Source organism: Gossypium raimondii, chromosome 5 (genome assembly GCF_025698545.1).
Source record: "Gossypium raimondii isolate GPD5lz chromosome 5, ASM2569854v1, whole genome shotgun sequence".
Classification (NCBI taxonomy): Eukaryota; Viridiplantae; Streptophyta; class Magnoliopsida; order Malvales; family Malvaceae; genus Gossypium; species Gossypium raimondii.
In genome coordinates this window covers 52,551,951-52,569,335 of record NC_068569.1, presented here as the reverse complement: position 1 = coordinate 52,569,335, position 17,385 = coordinate 52,551,951, and the positions used below count along the sequence as shown (strand labels likewise).

The window sequence follows — 17,385 nt, the reverse complement described above, 5'->3', positions numbered from 1 at the left end:
CTACTGGAGCAAATGTTTCCTCAAAGTCAATGCCAAATTGTTGGCTATATCCTTTCACCACAAGTCTTGCCTTGTGCTTTTTTAGAGAGCCATCTGCATTGAACTTGGCCTTGTAAACCCACTTAACACCAATTACTTTCTTCTGATCAGGTCTGTCCACTATATCCCAAGTGTCATTCTTGTGGATCATGTCGATTTCAGCCTCCATGGCCTTCTTCCAACTCTTACTTCTAGCAGCTTCTTCATAACTTGAGGGTTCAATAATGGCTACATTGCATCTCTAGTAGATATCAGCAATAGACCTGGTCCCTCTCACAGGAGCATCATCAACATTGGCATTACTGACTTCACTTTCTGCCAATTCCAGATTGCTGTCAACTTGCTCTTCTTCAAATTGACTTGTGTTAGAGCCATCTAGACTCCAAAACCTTCCTTCATCGATTTTGACATCTCTGCTTACCAAAACCTTATTGGTTGAGGGATCAAATACTCTGTAGCCCTTCTTGCTGCTACTGTAACCAATAAAAATGCCTGGAACTGACCTTTTCTCAAGCTTGGTTCTTCTTTCTGCAGGGACAAGTACAAAACACATGCAACCAAACACTTTTAAATGAGAAACAGTTGGTTTAAAATCATACCATGCTTCAAAAGGAGTTTTATCCTTCACAGCATGTGTTGGCAGCCTATTGAGTAGGTACACTGAGGTGTTGACACCTTCAGCCCAAAAAATGCTTGAAAGCTTGCTTTGAAACAACAAACACCTGGTCATGTTCATCACTGTTCTGTTCTTTCTCTTACACACTCCATTTTGCTGAGGAGTGTACACTGTGGTTAACTGATGATGAATCCCATCCTGCTCACATAGCTTCTAAAATCTTTCAGACAAGTATTCAAAACCATTGTTTGTCCTCAAGGCCTTAATCCTGCAGCCTGTTTGATTTTCTGCCAATGCCTTGAACTTTCTAAAAACTTCAAACACTTCTTACTTCTGTTTCATGAAATAAACCTAGCAAAATCTGGTCAAGTCATCAATAAACAGTATAAAATACTTACTGCCATTCAGTGAAGGGATCTTCATTGGTCCACAGACATCTGAGTGCACTAAATCAAGTCTTTCTCGAGCCGTCAATGCTTGGTTTACTGGAAAAGGCAACCTGGCCTACTTACCAAGCTAGCATACTTCACAAACAGACTCATTTGCATCAACCTTAATCATGTCCTCTATCAAACTCATCTTGTGCAGCAAATTGAGTGACCTGAAATTGACATGGCCAAATCTTCTATGCCACAGATCAGCATTGTCAACTGAACTTGTATAGGCTCTTCTCTCAAGTTGGCTCACATCCAGCATGAAACAACTATCTGCCATGGGTGCTAAAACAACTTCTCTACCAAGAACATCATTAATAACACAAGAATCATTCTTGAAAACTAGAGAGTAGCCTTTCTTAACCAGCTAACCTACACTAAGTAGATTTTGATCTATTTTAGGTACATAGAGCACATCTGAAATAACCTTGTTACCTGAACCAGTGTTGATCACAACATCACCTCTGCCTTTAGCTTCAATCAGATTCCCATTGCCTATCTTGACCTTTGAAGTATAACTCTTGTCAAGGTCCTTGAATAGGCTCTCATCTGATTCCATGTGATGTGAGCAGCCACTATCCACAAGCCAACTGCATTTGGATTTGCTTGTGGTTGCAGAACATGAGGCAGTGAAGACATGCTCCTCCTGAGCTTGAAGATCCTCAGCAGTCTTGGCTTGTACTGGCAGAGTTTGTGCCTTTTCTTGATTTCTACAAATCTTTTCATGGTGACCATACTGCTTGCAACTCTTGCATTGGATGTCTAGTCTGTTCCAGCAATACTTCTCCAAATGATTAGTCTTCTTGTAGTGAATGCATGGTGGAAACCTCCTTCTACCAGCATCTTTCTTTGATCTTTCCCTTTTTTCAAACCAAGGCTTCTTAGCTTTCTGACTTGAGCTAAAGCCTTCTTTGACCTTTGCTTGAAAAGCACCTTCAGAACTCTCCTCCTACCTACTTGCTCTTCTCTGCTCAAGTGCATAGAGTGAGTTAACCAACTTAGATAAAGAAATGGTTGTAAGATCCCTCGAGTCCTCTAATGAGGAGATTTTTGACACAAACCTTTCAGGTAAGGTGGTAATAACCTTCTCAACAACCCTGCTGTCACTGAAATCTTCTCCAAGGAGTCTGATATTATTGACAGTAGTCATAATCCTATCAGAATATTGCTTGATAGTTTCTGACTCCTTCATCTTCAAATTTTCAAACTCCCTTCTAAGATTAATTACTTGTTGCTGCCTTGTCTTGTCTGATCCCATGAACTCCTCTTTTAGCCTATCCCATGCTTGTTTGGGTGAATCACAGGCCATGATGTGAGTAAAAATCACATCAGACACTCTATTTTGTAGGCAGGCCATGGCTTTATGCTTCTTGGCTCGCTCCTCACCATGCTGCCTGATCTGAGCAATGGTTGGATTTGCTCTCAATGGTGGTGGCTCGACATCATTCTCAACTGCACTCCACAGATCAAGTGCTTGGAGAAAAGTCTTCATTTTAACTACCCAAATATGGTAGTTGTCTCCAGCAAAAACTGGTGGTAGAGGAGTGCAAAGCTCATGTTGCTAAAATTGGTTTTACAAACACGATTTTTAAGTTTGTTTTAAAATAAAAAACTTAAGCAACAGAGGTCCTCAAAGACAAGAGGCTCTGATTACCATTTGTTAAAAAAAGGCAGTAGCAACAATGAACAACAAAGAGCATAAGCTCATAAAACAGCAAGCAAAACAATTGATAGGCCAAAAAAAAAAGGTAACCGAATGAGAAAGTCCTACTGCTTTCATTTTCATTTCAAAATATAAAAGAGTTACAAAAGCAACAAGTCAGTTACCTAAACATGTAACTACTCCCACCAAATTTGGCAAGTTGCTAACTAAAATAATACAAGTCAAAAGTTGAAAATAAATCAGCTATTACATCTATCATTTTCATATCTTACTAACTCTAGAAATCAAGTTACATGTCAACTTGATTGCTTTACAAAAAAAATCAAAATAAACAAAATGAAACAAGCAGCTCCTGTTCGATTCTAAAGCTGGTCTACTACTGCTGGTGAGCTTTATGGTTACCTGTTGCATTGCAGTCCATGCTTAATAACCATCAATGTTGAGTTTCACCCATCCTAGAGGGGGCAGTTCCTATTTCACCTGTATGACTTCAGAGCTTGAGCTGGAACCATCATTAGGAATAGAATTATGTATGTAATTGGCCATCCATAAAGCTTGATTAACGATGACCTGAACTGCTCAATGGTGGAACCACCTCCTGGCAAACCTGCAGTAGGAGGTGAAGAAGATTCTGATGATCAGTTCATGAAATGGTTTTACACTGGCATGGGACTTGGATTTGTTGTTGGCTTCTGGGGGTTTTACAGTGTTGTGTTCTTCAAGCGGTCATGGAGGCATTCATATTATCGTTACTTGGATAGTGCAAAGGATTGGGTTTATGTTTCATTTGTTTTGCTGAAAACAAGGTTAGTGAGGAGAATCAAAGGTCTTTCAACAAGGTAATAAATAGACTTTCTTCACTCCTTAACAATGTTCTTTCAACATTGAGAAATATATCTTAAACTAAATAACAAAGTTCCATATTATTGTTTTTCGTGTCAGTGCGATTAGAAGCGCAACTAAAGGTGATATTTCACACTTTTGAGAAAATCTTAATAAAAAGTTTATAAATTAGTACATATTTGTCTTTTGATGATTTGTAATTTCTATTTATTAAGAAGAGAATTGTGATGCCTTTCTTTCACTTTCTTGTAATACCTTTATCTTTATCTTATATTTGGTTTGTACATTTCTTTTTTGTCAAAAGTAATTTCATCAAAACAAAAAGAGGTTACTTAGCTAATCAAAACGAACTTAATTTGTGAAACTTAATTTGGAGTTCTTTAACTCAATATATAAATAATTTAGTGACTATGACTCGAGTAGACAGCTAGATATGAACTTGAGTAAATATTGGAACTATGTGCAATTATAATTGTATTATTTTGAAAACATATTGTGAAGATTGATAACAACATATTAATAATTTTTTTATTATTTACATATTCATCACTTACTAAGCTATATGCTTACCCCCTTTCTTTCCCCTTATCTTATAGTGGCACTAAGCTAGCTCGGGGTACGGAGATCGTTGGAGATCCATCCGCACTATCAACACTCTTTTGGTATTTTGAAATCAATATTTTGAATTATGGCATGTATAAAAGGCATGGTTATTTTGTTATGTCTCTTAAATGATTTGGCCTAAAATGTTGGTCTATGCTATTTGATAATTTATTTTGTATAAAGCCATTGATGTTGGCTAATATTGATCAAGTTATATGTTCATGATGATGCATTTCGTGGATGTGCAAGCTTGAATGACTTGACTGAAAAGTTTTAATTTAAATATATATATAAGTCTTGGTTTTGTACGATTGCATGTGTTTATGTTCTGGTAATGCCTCGTACCCTATTCCGGCACCGAACATAAGGGGTGTTAAATGGGTGATCCCAATGCCTTATCTTATAATCAATTGACTGAGCAAAAAAAAAAATGGAAAACATGCAAATACATAGTAATTTTGGCGGTAGAAGATCCAAACCTGTATAACCGATATCAAATCTAAGTTTTTAATCGATATTCATAAACTTCAAAATTTTAATATAATAATCAGAACCAAAAAAAGTTCAATATGAATCTCAAACATCAATATATATAATCGAAAATAAAAATATCAAATCCATAAAATCTTAAAAACAAATCAATCCAAAAATAATAGAGAATCAATTTGTTCTTAATGATTCAACATGATGAGGCTTAGATGCCACTTGTTAGAACCATAAAACAAGATCTAACTTAAAACTTAACAAACCAAAATCTATCATGTCAGATCATCAAGAATAAATCAAGAACAAAACTAGATGTGTAATTCAAAGAACGCGACCCTCTCTTATGGATTTTTTGAAATCTATCGATTTTTTGAAATCTTACTTGAATCTATCGATTTTTTTGAAATCTTCAGATCTTATGGTTTTGATCTTCCAAATTAGCACACATGTAATTCAAAGAACGCGACCCTCTCTTCTCTAAATATGAGATATTAGAAAAGTTATACATGTGTAATCTGAGAACCATAACCTTAATATATAACTTTTGCACATTAACCTACTTTCTAATCAGGCCATCATTAATTAGAAATTAGTTACTAAAGTATGTATACATAGTTGGCTCATACTAAAGTCCAATAAATCTTAACCAAATTAGATCACCTTTTAATATAGTCTAACATTTTTATGATATTAGATAATGACATGTAGAATCCAAAATAACAAAATAAAATATTATTTTTATGATAATTATGATGTCAGCTTCTTCTAGGTTTTTTTTTTTTTACAATACTTCAATAACATTCAGCTCACATTGTCAATTACAGACAATTGCTTTTCTTGCTTCGTATGAAATTGAAGAAAAAGTTGAGGGGAATTAAATTATTAACAGAAAAAGTAAGGCTAGTGTGGAAAATTGAAAATTTACATTGTAAAGCTCAAGTGGAATTTAGAACAAAAAGCAAAACAGGCCTTAAGTCAAAAAGTAATTGGACACATCAATTGCAATTGCAATTGCAAGGTAATTTCTGATTCATATTATTGAAGAATTCAAGACCCATTGTTCGTTTGCTTCGTATGAAACTGAAGAAGAAAATTGTGGGTAAATTAAATTAATTGAAACAAAAAGCAAGTCTAAGTCATCAATTCAAGGTATAGTAGGACTCATAAATTTCACCCTATCACACGTTATTGAGAGATTATTCACATTGGAGTCATAAAGTGATTAATTAAAGAAGAAAATTGAAAGCACAACATCCTTAATCGATCATTAGTGCTAACAATAACAATATATTTTATAAATTAATTGATTTGCTACCATTACCATTCAAGTTGGGTGTTTATAAAGAATGAAAGAATGAAAGCAAAACAGGCCTAATCCTTAGTTAGAGATAATGATCAAAAGTAATTCAACACCCATAATTGATTTGGTACCATTACCATTCAAGTTGGGTGTTTATAAAGAGGGTTTTCCTCGGCTATTAGCATTCAGAATTAAAACAATCAAAACTCTATTTCATTTGCTCTTGCTTCATATTTCATGATTACGATGTCAAGTATGAGGTCTCATAAACTTGTTTTATTTTTTTGCAATATCTTGTCTTCTTCTTCATGAGAAATGCACCGATGCTACTTGAATTTATGCACAGCCTTCAAGCTATCAGTTTACCAGGCATGAACTCCCTTTTTTCATGGAAAAGTGAGGAGTGCTGTCTATGGCGTGGCGTCTATTGCAACAACTTTACAGGATACGTTGAAATGCTCGATTTTAACGACCAACCTCTGGTTGTAGCAGGTACAATTAGCCCTTCACTGCTTAAACTACATCATTTGACTTCTTTAAATTTCAACAGCAATGATTTTAATGGAAGTCCCATCCCAGAGTTTTTTGGTTCTTTGAAAAAATTGAAATTACTGGATCTCTCAAATGCTAATTTTAGAGGTCCAATTCCTTCTCTACTTGGAAATCTTTCAATGTTGGAGACTCTTAGATTGGGTGGCAACGATGGAGTTTTCAATGTTGGAAAACTTGAGTGGCTTTCCCATCTTTCTCGTTTGAAAGAGGTTGATCTCAGTTCCACTAACCTGAGCAATGCCAATGATTGGTGTCAAGTCATTAGCCACCTTCCTTTGCTCCAAAAACTAAACCTGATAGATTGTGATCTTCCAAGCATATCTTCTTCATCACTTTCCCTTGTCAACTCTTCTACATCTCTCACCTATCTCGATCTCTCTGATAATAATCTCCCTTCTTCTGCCATATATCCATGGTTGTTTAATGTTAGCAGCAACCTTGTTTCACTTGACCTCTCAAGTAACCACTTGAAAGGTCCAATTCCAGATGCTTTCGGAAAATGAAGGCTATTCAAGAACTTCATCTTAGTGATAATCTTTTTATATTAGCAGAAAATCAAGGTAGGGGCGATTCTGGGTTGAATGAAGTCGGAAAACTACCAGATTTGAGGGTTCTAGATCTTGGGTACAACCTTTTAAATGGATCCATAAGCAAAAGCATTGGACAACTTTCCAACCTGCGAGTCTTGCGGCTTCCAGGGAATTCTTTTGGTGGTGATGTGATTTCCGAAGCTCATTTCTCAAATTTCACCTATTTACGGAAGTTGGATTTATCCTACACTTCTTTGACTTTGAGATTCAACTCCGGATGGATTCCTTCCTTCCAACTGAGTCAACTATTGCTTTGCTCTTGCAAGTTAGGGCCTCGTTTCCCAAATTGGATTCAGACTCAAATGGACGTCCTAAACCCTGACGTTGAAATTTCTTCCATAGATTACTTTGATTTTCTGCTTCAGGAATTTCGGATTCTCTTCCCTACTGGTTTTGGGACAAATTTCTGGTATTTTCGTACATAAACATGTCTTTCAATCAGATCAGTGGTACTTTTCCAAATAACTCTATCCACATAAGCTTTCTAGATCTAAGCTCTAATAATTTCTCAGGACCATTACCACGTTTTTCTTTAGACTACATGATGGGGGCCATTAACCTTTCCAAAAACAAGTTTACTGGTTCAGTCTCTCCAATTTGCAGTATTATCGATAAAGGTGGTTTGGCATTACTTGATCTCTCAAATAATTTATTTTCTGGAGTGGTTCCTGACTGTTTTGAAAGTTTTCGGTCTTTAACAGCTTTGAATTTGGGTGATAATAGTTTCTCAGGCTCACTTCCAAGCTCCTTAGGATCTCTGGTTTCTCTTGAAAAGCTAAGTTTACGTGGTAATAAATTCTCTGGAGTATTACCTTCATCTTTACAGAATTGTGCCAAGTTAAAATTTCTCGACTTGAGTGATAATGAATTATCAGGAGAAATACCTATGTGGATCGGTCAGAAGCTTTCATCGTTGGTTTTTCTTAGCCTTCAAGGGAACCAGTTCAGGGGAAGGATTCCCCATCAACTTTGTGGATTGAAAAATCTACAAATCTTGGACCTCTCGGTAAATAAAATCTCTGGTACCTTACCACCATGCCTCAATAATTTCACTTCCATGGCAAAAAAGTGAGTTTAGAACGAAGGATTGAGCATCCCATCTTAGATACTGGTGTGGATGATGAGCCTTCATGGATCATTCAGGTTAGATATGTTGGTGAGGTATTGCTTACATGGAAGGGAACAAAGCAAAGCTATCCACAACTTGGATTGCTACTAGCCATTGATCTCTCTTGGAACAAATTAACAGGAGAGATTCCTGAAGAATTAAGTAGTCTTCAAGAACTGGTTGTATTGAACTTGTCAAGAAACCATTTTAACAGAAAAATTCTTCAAAAGATTGGGTATATAAGACAACTAGAGGTGCTTGACCTGTCAAGAAACAAGTTTTCAGGAAACATCCCGACAAGCTTGTCTGAATTAACATTTCTAAGCAACTTGAACTTGTCTTATAATGACTTGTCCGGAAAAATTCCAACCAAAGACTCAACTACTGAGCTTTGATCCTTCGTCATTTTCCCATAATAGAGGACTTTTTAGTCCTCCTATTTCACCAAATTGCTCAATGGTGGAACCACCTCCTGGCAAACCTGCAGTAGGAAGTGAAGAAGATTGTGATGAGTTCATGAAATGGTTTTACACTGGCATGGGACTTGGATTTGCTGTGGGTTTCTGGGGGTTTTGCAGTGTTGTGTTCTTCAAGCGTTCATGGAGGGATTCATATTACCGTTACATGGATAATGCAAAGGATTGGGTTTATGTTACATTTGTTCTGCTGAAAGCAAGGTTAGTGAGGAGAATCAAAGGTCCTTCAACAAGGTAATAAATTGACTTTCTTCACTCCTTAACAAAGTTCTTTCAATGTTGAGAAATATATCCTTAACTAAGTTCTATATTATTATTTTTTAGGTCTGATTAGAACTGCAACTGAAGGTGGTTTTTCCTGCATGTGACAAAATCTTAATAAAAAACTTATAAATTAATACGTGTTTGTCTTTTTGATGATTTCTAATTTCTATATATTAAGAAGAGATTTGTGATGGCTTTCTTTCACTTTTTTTTGTAATACGTTTATGTTATATTTGGTTTGTATATTTATTTTTTTTTGTCAAAAGTAATTTTGTAACACCAATTCCGGTCTAGAAGTTATGGTCGTTACATAAAAGTTACATAAAAATCCAGTTTACTAAAAAACATATCTTCATTAACAGATTCGAAGAAACTATTGATTTATTATACTTTGAAAATGTCTACGGTTGCACTACGAAAAATCTCAGTCAAGTCCAATTTTGGAAAACACGATTAAACACATTTTTCTGTAGCGAAATTTTTAGTTAAATTGGATTTGGAAAACATAAGTCGTGTTTTGATGTTCGTGAAGTTTCCCTCTGAAATCAATAAACAGTTAAAAACGACATTTAAAAGTCCAAAATAACGGTTCAAAAATAACAAAACACAACAATCCTAATATTTAATTAGCCATAAGAACAGTAAAATATTTTATCCGAACTCTTGTCGCACCGACCCATCCATTGGAATTATTCTGTAAATATAGATGGTAGTTTTTGTGTGCATCTCTTTCCTTTTAATTAGGAGATTAAATGCTAAAGTTTAGGAGATTAGATGCTAAAGTTTAGGAGATAATTTTGGTTTCTATCTTTGTATTTTACCGTGTATATATGTTCTTGATTTTGGGTGGAATGAGTAATAAAGAAAATTCCCACAATTCTTGTTTAAAACCGGAACAAGTTACAAGAGCCACATAGGCTGACCCCTTCCACATGGCCTAGCTACACAACCATGTGACCCAAATGGCCTACCACAAAGAAATGTGGTAGGCTGTGTCAATTTCTCAGATTTGTACCTTCAATTGTGAGAAAACATTTTTTTTATTTTTCGAGCATTCTAAGATGTATATATAACAAACATAAGAAGATAAAAGGGAAAGTCATAGAATATTCAGGAAAACAATTCAGAAAACACCATTCAAGCCGATTCTAAAGCAAATTTCCGTCAAAATTGAAGATTCCCAGTTGATTTCTTACGAGATTATCTTGAGCTTCTTTATTTCTTCTAGTTATAATGTATCTTGGATGTTTTTATTTTCAGTTATGAACTAATTTTCTAAATACCTAGGGGAGATGAACCCTATGATGGATTCTGTCTTTTAATTTTTATTTTATGCAACAAATACTTAGATCTTGTTCTCAATTATGTGTGCTTAATTCTTGGTTTGATGCTTTTAGATTATTGATCCATATGTGATGTGCTTAAATCAGAGAAGGAATAGACCTTTTTTAATAGTATGTCTTGCATAATTGAGTGGAGTTGCATGCAATCCTAGAAATAGGACGACATAAATCTATCAAATTAGAGTCAAATATAAAATAAGAATCCATAGCATGAGCTAATGTGATAATAGGGGTTTTAATTAGAAAGAAATTTCAATTAATCAACCTAGAGTCAGTTGCCCTTACTCTTGAAAAATATATTAGCGTAACTCATGGATTTCTATGGATAAAGTTACTAAGTAAAGAAATTGCATAATTTAGATTGATAGTGACAGATAAAATCTAGGTGAATTCTTTCCTAGGTATTATTTCACTTCTTGATTGTTAATCGTTTATTTTCTTATTTTGTTCTTTGTCGTGTTTATTAGTTAATTAATTTAGTTAATTTTATTTTTAACCAATCACTCAATTTATTCCATAATAAAAGATGGTAATTTTAGGTTTTTTTTCATTTTGGGGAAAATATTTACTTATTTTTAATTTTTATGGCACCAAATTCTTTAACTCGACAAAGACAGTGGAGGCTAAAAGAGAAAATTGAAAGCATAAACATCCATAATCGTTAATTAGTGCTAACAATCACAACGTATTTTATGTTCATCTTATTTTTATATTAAAGAATTTAAGCACTAATGAAAAGGCTGACAGCTAAATCCCAATACTGTCAAATAATATATATAAATATTATTTTAAAATATTCGTCTATTTATATAACATAAGGATATGATATAGGATCATGCAAAGACTTTGGTCTTTAAATTAATAATTTTATAAATAATATAATCTATTATATTAAATTAATTATATATTATTTAAGAATTATTATGTTGAATTTACTGGCCGTAAAGAAAAAATAAAAGGATAAATTATCCTATTAATCACTCTAACTAGGGTTATTCTTATTTTGGTCACATTTTTCTTTTGTTAACTTGGTCACTTAAAAAAGAAATTGATCAAATTAGTCACTCTACCATTAAAATCGTAATAGGAGACTAACTTTGCATTTACATGTATTCTTTTGGAATGTCGAAATTAGGAATCAGTACTCCTATTTAAAGTGACTAACAGGGTAGTTTGTTGTAATTCTAATGTGAACAAAATAAGAAATGTTTAGTCAACATTCTGTTATCATTTTATAGTGGAGTGATTAATTTAATCAATTTTAGAGTGACTAATGGGTTTACCCAAATTAAAAATTGAGTTGTGAAAAGCTTAATTGTAACGCTTCAAAATTTTATGTTTTTGAATTGTGAAATTATGTCAAGTGAATTAGGTTGGTTCAATGGTTAAGTGATGTTTATGTGCTTAAGGTCCTATATATGTTTAAATCCTTACCTTTGAATTATTATGATTATTATTTGTTCCAACCCCTAACTTTGAATATCTAGCTTATCTATTATTTTTGTTCAACTATTGACAAGAATGAGCACGTTGGTTCAATGGTAAGACTCTTGTGTTTGGATCCTAAGTGTGCAAAGAGAAATAATTTTTTGTTTAGACTCTACTGTTGTTGTTCATACAAGTTAAAGTTTCAGTAAAATTCTACTATTGAGTAATCTGATAGGTGGTTACTACTTAAATTAGATAGGATTTTTGTTTGAATTATTCTTTTTGAGATTATAAAAAAATCCTAAAAATCTTCCCACTAATTGTCGTCCATCGCTCCCACTTCCCTCTTTCCCCATTTTGTTGCGACAAAGTCTCTCATGTCGTTCTACTTCTGCAATTATCTGTTTCTTCTCTTAATTTCGATTATCACCCTTGTTGATTTGTTGCCATCGTTCTATTTTGTTTCCCTGTGTATGGGTTGTGCGTGATTAGGGTATATTGGTTTAGTGCGACGTTTGGTTAGTAAGTATTTTCTATTCATATTCTTTTAAGTGTTATTATATGAAGTATGTGAGTTGGTGTGGAGTTTTGATTTAATTGTTTCAAATCTATTTAGGTGAAAATCGTACGACAAATACTTCTCCGACAATTTGAAGTGTTTTAGGAATTGACTTAGCATTGGGTAAGTGTCTGAATACATTAGTTTAGGGGTTGTTTCGTTAGAGTCATTCATTTGATCTAATGCTCCAATCTAGTTTGGACCAAAGATTTTGATTCGAATATTGTGCAATTTGATTAATCGTTTGTGTGGTGATTATTGTCTACAAACTTTGGTGCTACTGTTGTGACAACAATTCAAAAAAAAATAAGTTGTGTAACTTCAATCCCGAATATATGTGAACGGCCTGAAGCCGAAAAGCTTATTATTGACGCCACACAATTGTGTGGGCCACATGGGCTGGGCCAAATAGGCCGTGTGGACCCATTTTCAATAAATTCAATTATGGTCGTATTTAAAGTGTGTTTCGAGGTTAGCTAATTAGTAGGGTATGTTATGTGTTATGTAGGACTCTGATATATGAAATCTATAGTATTGATATTGTATGTGTAACATCTGAAAGCATGTCTATAGTGTAAATATTGCGTTTGATTTGTGAATTTAAGAAATCTGTTAAAGCATGATTCCTCTGCCACATTATTTCTGGCTGCCTTATGTGCAAATTATGCATAGTGACACACGATCACTTACTTAGTGTGTGGGGTTAGATAAGTATTTATTACCCTAATTGGTGTATAGAGATGGATGAAGATGGTGTGTAGTAGATGGGGGTAAGATCTGTATCTGTAACGCCCAAAACTCGACCTAGAAGTTTAAGTTGAATCTAGAAAGGTTACACCAACGTACTGAAAATTGATTTCGTTGAGTATTCAGAAACCATTCAAAACTTTACTTAATTTGTAGCAGAAATCTTTTTAGAGTTTTAACTTTGAAAATCAAAAATTCATTTTAATTGATTTAGGTGATTTTGTAACTCTGTGTTAGAGATTATTAGTTACTGATGAAATTAGCCAAAACCAGAACAAGTTCAAAAACATATTACAATTCCAAAAGATCAAATCATATTTACATCAGTGTAAAAACAACCTGAGCTCCAATACACCATCCAATCTTAAGTTAGATGTTTACCTACACAGAAAAAGATAAAACAAAATATGAGCTACAAGCATCGTGCATAACCAAACTCAAATACAAATAAACATATTGTAACATATAATTCATAATAATGAGGAGAACTTAAGAACATTTGTATAACCAGTGCGAAACAGTTCTAGAGTATCATAGAGATTTGAACAGTGGTAGCATAGCAGAACAAGACTGAACAAAGTAAAATAAACAATTCAAAATAGAGCAGAACCAGACAGAATAGTACAAAACAATGCAAAACATAATAGAAATTGTATGTCGATGTCAATGCAGTATTGTTTTTCGAAATCAATTAGAGTGAAGATTTATCAGAAAACATCCTACCCAACTTCGTTACACACCAAAATAGAGTTCCTCAGAACCCATCCAACCAAATCACACCAACAAATAATTGTGGACAGTGCCACCTAAATTTTCGGTGAATCTGACAGATCAGAGACATGTGGTCGAGTCACTATATTGCAGTCAAGTTGTCATAATAGAGTTGTGGATAAACCACCAAATAATGCAAATTAGTAAACTGCCAGAAACTTCTTCCTTTCACATCATTTCAATCCTATGCAATATGTCATGGCATGCAGATACAGAGTCAAGGTGGTAAGCATGTAGGTCATGCTATCGTACAATAATAGAAGCAAGAGCCATGGGAGTTTATGCTTATAAAACAGATTTATCAAATCTCAACAAATCATATCAGATTGCTATGAAATCATATGCATGATTATAAGTTAGAATCAATACCAGTCAATTTAACATATTCACATATATCATATTCTATGTCATAGAGTAACACAAGGCGTACCATCAGACTTAACAGAATACAGATCGTACCTAGATAAATCGCATACCTTAACGTATCCAAACAGAGGTACATTATACATTAGCCAGTTACCATTTCTAGCTTATATCAAAATAGACAAGCGTACGGATAGCAGATTCTGCACTAGCAAATCAACAAATAAAGAGTTTTATAGCTTAATACAGATCATACAAACCTTACGGAAGGCCTATTTTTGTATCGGGCGACGTTCATGGCCCGAAGGAAAATTTTAGAATATTTGCCAACATGCTCGTGTGGTTTCACACAGCCTGGAAAGCTAGCCTGTATGACTCTACACGGTCTGACAAATGCTCGTGTGCTTGCTCATGTGTCCTACACAACCTGACACATACCCGTGTCACATGTCTATGTGGTTCTAGTTCGCAAACAGTGAGTTACATAGCCTGGACACACACTCGTGTGATTGGCCCGTGTTAACTCTGCACAACACATAACCACATACAGTCTGGGCACACACCCGTGTGCCTCCAATTCTTGTGAACAGTGAGTTACACAGCTTGCCACACGGTCATGTGGTGTTGACAGTTTATTTTTCGATGACTAAACTCGAAACTAAAATTGGGATTTCGGTACCCACTTGATACGGATTCGATGCAGAATCAACAAGGATGAATTCCCATCCCTAAAGGACAAGCAATTTCCCAACAAATGGTTAATTCAAAGTCACATCACTAAAAACTAACATTTCAAAATCGAAGTTACGTCGAAGAACTTTTGACACCAAAACATTAAATCGAACTTACTAGTCAGCGAATTGAACTAGAAAGGAGAAGTCAGACCTCGTAAAGAATCAGTGTAATGTAACATAGCAAAAAGAAAGAAAAGGGGAAAAAGAAAAATATAAGATAAAATAAAAAAGAAAAAGATGTACAAGAGGAGCGTCACGGCGTGCAATTGGTCAGTAGTACCACGTTAACAAAAAATTAACAACGTTAGATTTAGGTATTAATTTAATTGAAAGAAAAAAAAGTTGAGAAATATCAATCTGGGAGAAAAAGTCATAAGTATCAGTCTTACAGAAATGAATAAATTTATGTACTAATTTTATATATGTAGATTGGGTTTGTTGATGGAGTTTGTTTTTAGTTGCATAGCTGATGCTAATTGTTTAAGTATTCTTCATATTGGTTTTATTATTAAAAAAATTAACTTTTACTAATTTTTATATTATTTTAAAATTTCCCATCGATGTAGTTTCAGAAGAAAAACTCATTGATTAAAGAATTAAAAAAAAAGAATGAAAGCAAAACAGGCCTAATCCTCAATTAGAGAGATAATAGTATCAACACCCATAATTGATTTGCTACAATTACTTTTCTTATTTTCTTTCTTCATGTGAAACAATCTTAAATAATTAAATACATCCATATAGTATGAATGCTCATATTCCAGTCAAGTTGGGTCTTTATCAAGAGGCCTTTCCTCAGCTATTAGCATTCAGAATTACAACAACAAAACACAATCTCATTTGCTCTTGCTTCATATTTCATGATTCCGATGTCAAGTATGAGGTCTCATAAACTTGTTTTATTAGATCACCTTTTAATATAGGCTAACATTTTTATGATAGTAGATAATGACATGTAGAATCCAAAATAACAAAATAAAATACTATTTTTTACGATCATTATGATGTCAGGAGGTATAGATATCAGCTTCTTCTAGGTTTTTTTTTAACAATACTTCAATAACATTCAGCTCACATTGTTAATTACAGACAATTACTTTTCTTGCTTCGTATGAAATTGAAGAAAAAGTTGAGGGGAATTAAATTATTAAGAAAAAGTAAGTCTAGTGTGGAAAATTGAAAATTTACAGTGTAAAGCTCAAGTAGAATTTAGAACAAAAGCAAAACAGGCCCTAATTAGTGCTTATAGTCAAAAAGAATTCAAGACCTATTGTTCGTTTGCTTCGTATGAAACTGAAGAAGAAAATTGTGGGTAAATTAAATTAATTGAAACAAAAAGCAAGTCTAAGTCATCAATTCAAGGTATAGTAGGACTCATAAATTTCACCCTATCACACGTTATTGAAAGATTATTCAAAGGCATGCCTTTTCTCCCGCACTATTTTCAACCCTAATTGTGCCTATGATAATTAAAACAATCATTTCATAAAAAAAAAAGATAATTAAAACAATCAAAACACTATTTCATTTGCTCTTGCTTCATATTTCATGATTACGATGTCAAGTACGAGGTCTCATAAACTTGTTTTATTTTTCGCAATATCTTGTCTTCTTCTTCATGAGATATGCACCGATGCTAGCGTGTACAAAGAGAGTGAGAGAAAAGCGCTACTTGAATTTAAGCACAGCCTTCAAGCTACCGTTTTTTCAGGCAACGACGCCCTTTTTTGGATAAGTGAGGAGTGCTGTCTATGGCGTGGCGTCTATTGCAACAGCTTTACAGGATACGTTGAAATGCTTGATTTTAGCTACCAACCCTGGTTGTAGCAGGTACAATTAGCCCTTCACTGCTTAAACTACATCATTTGACTTCTTTAAATTTCAGCAGTAATGATTTTAATGGAAGTCTCATCCCAGAGTTTTTTGGTTCTTTGAAAATATTGAAATTACTGGATCTCTCTAATGCTAATTTTAGAGGTCCAATTCCTTCTCTACTTGGAAATCTTTCAATGTTGGAGACTTTTAGATTGGGTGGCAACGGTAGGGTTTTCAATGTTGGAAAACTTGAGTGGCTTTCCCATCTTTCTCGTTTGAAAGAGGTTGATCTCAGCTTCACTAACCTGAGCAATGCCAATGATTGGTCTCAAGTCATTAGTCACCTTCCTTTGCTCCAAAAACTAAGTCTAAGACATTGTGATTGTAATACCTAATTTTAGCCCGGGCTCACATATGGAAACATAATTTTTGAGGATATGCAATCTTAGATTTGATATGCAATCCAAGATATGATATATGCAATCTTAGATATGATATGCAATCTTAGATATGATATGCAATCTTAGAATATATGATTTTGTAATCTTAGAGATTTAATTTGTAGATACCCTTTAATCTCAGCCGTTGATGTAACTGATTTGTACCGTTGGATTTGGGGAGGCTCAGCTATAAATAGAGGCCTCTCCAACA

General features: G+C 34.2%; 3 protein-coding genes across 3 annotated transcripts; 2 read left to right on the top strand and 1 right to left on the bottom strand.

The window, feature by feature from the left end:
• Positions 1 to 280: 280 nt before the first annotated feature.
• Positions 281 to 2,581, bottom strand: LOC105767196 (uncharacterized). The gene is made up of 5 exons (XM_012586709.1): positions 2,151 to 2,581; positions 1,927 to 2,056; positions 1,525 to 1,825; positions 1,181 to 1,431; positions 281 to 853 (listed from the first exon to the last, which is right to left on the bottom strand). The coding sequence occupies exons 1-5, from the start codon at positions 2,579 to 2,581 to the stop codon at positions 281 to 283; spliced, it is 1,686 nt and encodes a 561-aa protein (XP_012442163.1).
• A 3,726-nt stretch (positions 2,582 to 6,307) lies between these two features.
• LOC105767195 (receptor-like protein EIX1) lies at positions 6,308 to 7,039 on the top strand. The gene has a single exon (XM_052630486.1). The coding sequence runs from the start codon at positions 6,308 to 6,310 to the stop codon at positions 7,037 to 7,039; it is 732 nt and encodes a 243-aa protein (XP_052486446.1).
• On the top strand, positions 7,036 to 8,629 carry LOC128041139 (receptor-like protein EIX2). The gene is made up of 3 exons (XM_052630485.1): positions 7,036 to 7,535; positions 7,730 to 8,132; positions 8,270 to 8,629. Exons 1-3 carry the CDS (start codon positions 7,036 to 7,038, stop codon positions 8,627 to 8,629), a joined length of 1,263 nt encoding a protein of 420 aa, XP_052486445.1.
• The last annotated feature ends 8,756 nt before the right edge of the window (positions 8,630 to 17,385 follow it).